Here is a 5,000-nt window from a genome sequence, read left to right as displayed (position 1 = left end):
AAAATCATATTAAAAAGAACTACCCCGACAATACCTGGAACGCCTTAAAATTCACACAAATAATCCCAAAAATGCCTTAAAAATTACCCTCAAAATCCCTAAAATCCCTTAAAACAATCTCTTAAAAGATAGGAAACAATCCTAAAATTACCTTAAAATATTTAAAACAATCCCTTTAAACACACACAAAAATCCTAAAACATACCAAAACCCTCTTAAAACAATCCCTAAAAAATCCTAAAATTACCTTAAAAACCCTTAAACAATCCCTTAAAATGAAAATTTAAAAATCCTAAAATTACCTTTAAAAAATAAAACAACCCTTAAAAACGCCTTAAAACCTTAAAATCCCTTACGATAAAAAAAACAAATCCTAAAAATACCTAAAAACCCTTTAAAACAACCCCTTAAAATACCTTTAAAAACTCCACCAACCTGTCATAGACGAGAAGTGATGAGTGTAAGCCGCCGTCGGGTCGAGTGTGACGTCATCGTGGAGTCGGGGCGCGGCGCTCCAAGGATCAGCTTTGCCCACGACACACTGCGGCAGCCGAGGACGACCCATCAGGAGCGAGGAGTAGTTGTGAGGATACCTGGGGAAGGAGGAGCTGGTTACGAGGAGGAGGGTACGAGGAGGAGGTGGCTGTGCGTGTGGGATGTACGTGTGTGTGGGGGGGGGTTGTGTGTGTGGGTGTGGGGGGGGAGGGTTGTGTGTGTGTGTGTGGGGCGGGAGGGGGGGTGAGCGTATATACGAATACAAACACACCTGTATTGATAGATAGATAGGTATAGGTGTGTGTGTATGTGTGTGTGTGTGTGTGTGTGTGTGTGTGTGTGTGTGTGTGTGTGTGTGTGTGTGTGTGTGTGTGTGTGTGTGTGTGTGTGTGTGCGCGCGTAGGGTGTACGTGTATATACGAATACAAACACAAGTGACTTGATACATAGATAGATAGATGCACGTGTGTGTGCGTGTTTATATATATATATGTATATATCTTTGGCTTATTTAAGTTTGTTTCTTTGTATCTCTATATCATCCAGATAAGACATGATATCAAACCATTTGCTTATAGAAACTAAAAGCAATTTTTTCTAGCATAATCTTCTCATGGATGTGAACAATAACTCCTGGAAAACAAAAAGAATTAGACCCCTTTCTTTACATACGAATTCGTCAACACGATTCGGGGAATCAATGAAAGAATAATGAAGTTTTAGAGAACCACTTCCCAAAGCTTTGTCGAAATATGCAATGAGACCTTTTCGTAGAACTCCTAAATGTGAGAATTCTTTCGTTGATAATTAATTGCGAAATGATAGTAGAAAAAAGATCACGTAGATAAGGAAAGTGATAGGAGATAGCGTTTTCGAAAATGTATGTAGTTTCAAAACGTAATATGGAGAACATGAAAAGTCAAAGAAAATGTTTGAAAGAGTGTACAGAAAGATTTTTCTAATTGCAATAAAGCTGAAATTTGCATACTAACTGGTTACATATAAGGAAGCAGAAGGAGAAAGGGAGGAGAAGAAAGAATCAGAAGGAGAAGGACAATAAGAAGAGGGAAAAAGATGGAGGAAAATGAGAAGGTTAAGGAGATTGAGATGGAGATGGGAATAGAGATAGGGATGGAGAAGTAGAGAAAGAGAAGAAAATGAAAAAGGAGGAGAATAAGAAGACGAGGGAGTAAGAAGATGAAGATGAAAAAGAAAAAGAAAAAAAAACTCCAATAAAAATGAAACAGAAATAGCAGAAAGAAATGAAAAGAAAAAAAGACGAAGAAGAGGACATGAAAAAAGGAACAGGATTAAAACCAACAAAACAAAACAAGACAAAAGAAAGACGATCAAGAAAACAAAACGAAAGAAAGGTCAAGAAAACAGAGAGAATATCAAGAAAAAAAAGAAAAAGAAAAAAAAATAAAAAGAAAGATAAAGAAAAAACAAAAGAAAGATCAAGAAAACAAAACAAAAGAAAGATCAAGAAAAAAAAACAAAACAAAAAGAAAATCAAGAAAAACAAAACCAAAACCAAGAAGACAAACAAGAAAACAAAACAAACGAAGACCAAATAAACAAAGCAAAACCCCCGATACCCGACTACGATCTCTCGTTACGATTGGCCTCTGCTCATAAATATTTTTCATCGCGGGTATCCTTGTCTCTCACGGGACGGGCGGAGCGGCCACAGGACCCAGTTAATAGCGCATCACATTCCTTTCGCAAAACACTATTTTAAACATACGACTATCTCTCATTTATCATCTTTATCTCTTGTTCTTCTTTTCGGTTTTGTCTTTCTCTCTCTCTCTCTTTTTTTTTTTTTTTTTTTTTTTTTTTTTTGGTGATGGTTGGGTGTTGTGAAGTTGTTGTTTTTGTTTTTGGTTTTGATTATTTTTATTTTTCTATTTTATTTGTTTATTTATTTATTTATTTATTTATTTAGTTTATTTATTTATCTATTTATTTATTAGACTGAAATCTTAAAATTTAGGCATTTTGGAACTTGGAAATCTTAAAACTTTGGAGTCTTAAAACGTAAAAAATCTCAACAAAAAAATCTCAGAACTTAGAATTAAATTTTGGATCTGAAGAATAAATCAGAGAACTTAGAAAATCGCAGACCTTAAAATCTTAGAACTCGGACCTTAAAAAAACAAAAATAAAAACAAAAACAAATCTTATACCCCTTACCCCTTTAAAATACTTATCAATCCCTAATAAAGAAAATATATATGTATCAAAACAAAACAAAAAATCTCAGAACCTATATCCCTTAACCCTTAAAAAAAAGATCGACCTTCACAATCCTTCAAAAATCCCAAACCTTACAAATGACAGACCTTAAGAAAACCTCATCCCAAACCACCACCTCACACACACCCCACCCCACCCCACATCCACCCCCACACACCAAAAAAAAAAAAAAAAAAAAAAAAAAAAAAAAAAAAAAAAAAAACATTGACATTTATACCGTAACTACAAAAGACCCGAAACTTCACGAAGACGCTTTATGGCAAAAGGTTCTCCTCGGGGTTGGAATTAATCGCCGCTGTCAACTCTGCGATTGAAGAAGATTGACTGGGGTTGGGCGGCCCGGGTCCATATTTCATGGGTCGTTATATCAGGTGGGCGTTGGTGGCGTCGTCTGTATCATTATTATCTCTCCCTCTCTCTATCTATCTATCTCTCTCTCTCTATCTATTTATCTATCTATCTATCTATCTATTTTTCTCTATTTCTATCTGTTTATTTATCTATCTATCTATCTACCATTTTCTCTCTCTCTATCTATTTATCTATCTATCTATCAATATATCTTTCTCTCTCTATCTATTTATCTATCTATCTATCAATCTATCTTTCTCTCTCGCTCGCTCTCTCTCTCTCTCTCTCTCTCTCTCTCTCTCTCTCTATATATATATATATATATATATATATATATATATATATATATATATATATATATATATATACATATATATATGTATATATATATATACATATATATATATATATATATATATATATATATATATATATATATATATATAGAGAGAGAGAGAGAGAGAGAGAGAGAGAGAGAGAGAGAGAGAGAGAGAGATGTCTCTCTTCTTATTCTTTTTCCTTTACTTCTTCTTCGCCTTCTTCCCTACTACTACCATTTCTATTTGTATATTCATAATCTATCAATCTATCCATATAGCTGTATATCTCCCCCCCCCTCCCACCCCCTCCCACCCCCTCCCACCCCCTGACATCACAAGACGGAACTCTTCTTGACTGCAATCATCATCATCAAAAAAAAAAAAAAAAAAAAAAAATATCCAGTTATGTTAACGAATGACGCAATTCTGTTGATCCGAGAAATAATAATAGTTATCCTGTTTACGTATTCTATAACATCCTTATTCTTGCTAAAAAAGGGGGCCAAGGTAACTCAAAGGTCAAGACGGGTTATGAACCAACGTGTGACGTCATGATGACCTATTAAGGACTTACCTTGAGGATGAGGTGGAGGATGACCTGCCTGACGAAGGGTGAGGTAAGTAGAGATTTTACTTTGAAAGTAAGTAGATGGTTTACTGAAGGGAAGGTTTTATTTCGAATGTAAGTATATGGGTTAGTGAATGGGAGAGGGAAGGTTTTACTTTTAATGTAAGTAGGTGGTTAGTGAATAGTGAATGGGGGAGGGTGAGGTAAGTAGAGATTTTACTTTGAAAGTAAGTAGATGGTTTACTGAAGGGAAGGTTTTATTTTCAATGTAAGTAGATGGGTTAGTGAATGGGAGAGGGAAGGTTTTGCTTTTAATGTAAGTAGGTGGTTAGTGAATGAATGGGGGAGGGTGAGGTAAGTAGAGATTTTACTTTGAAAGTAAGTAGATGGTTTACTGAAGGGAAGGTTTTATTTCGAATGTAAGTAGATGGGTTAGTGAATGGGAGAGGGAAGGTTTTACCTTTAATGTAAGTAGGTGGTTAGTGAATAGTGAATGGGGGAGGGGAGAGAGGGGTTTACTTTGAATGTAAGTAGATGGTTTAGAGAATAGTGAATTGGGGAGAGAAGCTTTTACTTTGAATGTAAGTGGTTTGGTGAATAGGGGAAATAGGGGAGGGGGAGAGAAAGTATTACTTTAAATGTAAGTAGATGGTTTAGTGAATGGGAGAGGGAAGGTTTTACTTTGAATGTAAGTAGATGGTTTAGTGAATAGTGGATGGAATAGGGCAGGTTTTACTTTAAATATAAGTAGATGATTTAGTGAACAGTGAATGGGAGAGGGAAGGTTTTACTTTGAATGTAAGTAGTTAGTGAGTAGTGAATGGTTAAGATGTGTTATGGGAATCTGCTGACTGTTAGTAGGACATAAGTAGAAATAGGTAAGGAGGAGGTAAGTCTAAGAGGGAAAAAGAAGAAAAGAGAGAAAAATGGAAAGAAAAGAGGAAGAGAAAATATGGTAAAATATATAGAAAGATAAAGAAGAAAAAAAGCAGAGCAAAAGATAAGAA

The 5,000-nt window shown here is 35.2% G+C and overlaps 2 protein-coding genes across 2 annotated transcripts in view; one reads left to right on the top strand and one right to left on the bottom strand.

Annotated features, from left to right (window-relative positions):
* Nucleotides 1–5,000, top strand: part of LOC113827540 (uncharacterized) — a 340,991-nt gene that overhangs the window by 42,690 nt on the left and 293,301 nt on the right. The window lies entirely within an intron of this gene.
* The window catches only part of LOC113807926 (protein vestigial), a 43,534-nt gene that overhangs the window by 11,797 nt on the left and 26,737 nt on the right, over nucleotides 1–5,000 (bottom strand). The window contains exon 4 of the mRNA XM_070113918.1: nucleotides 436–593. Coding sequence (XP_069970019.1) covers nucleotides 436–593 — 158 coding nt within the window. The remainder of the gene's footprint in view (nucleotides 1–435; nucleotides 594–5,000) is intronic.

Source organism: Penaeus vannamei, chromosome 35, assembly GCF_042767895.1.
Source record: "Penaeus vannamei isolate JL-2024 chromosome 35, ASM4276789v1, whole genome shotgun sequence".
NCBI lineage: Eukaryota > Metazoa > Arthropoda > Malacostraca > Decapoda > Penaeidae > Penaeus > Penaeus vannamei.
Note: the sequence above shows the minus strand (reverse complement) of the source record. Positions and strands in the feature narration are given on the sequence as shown.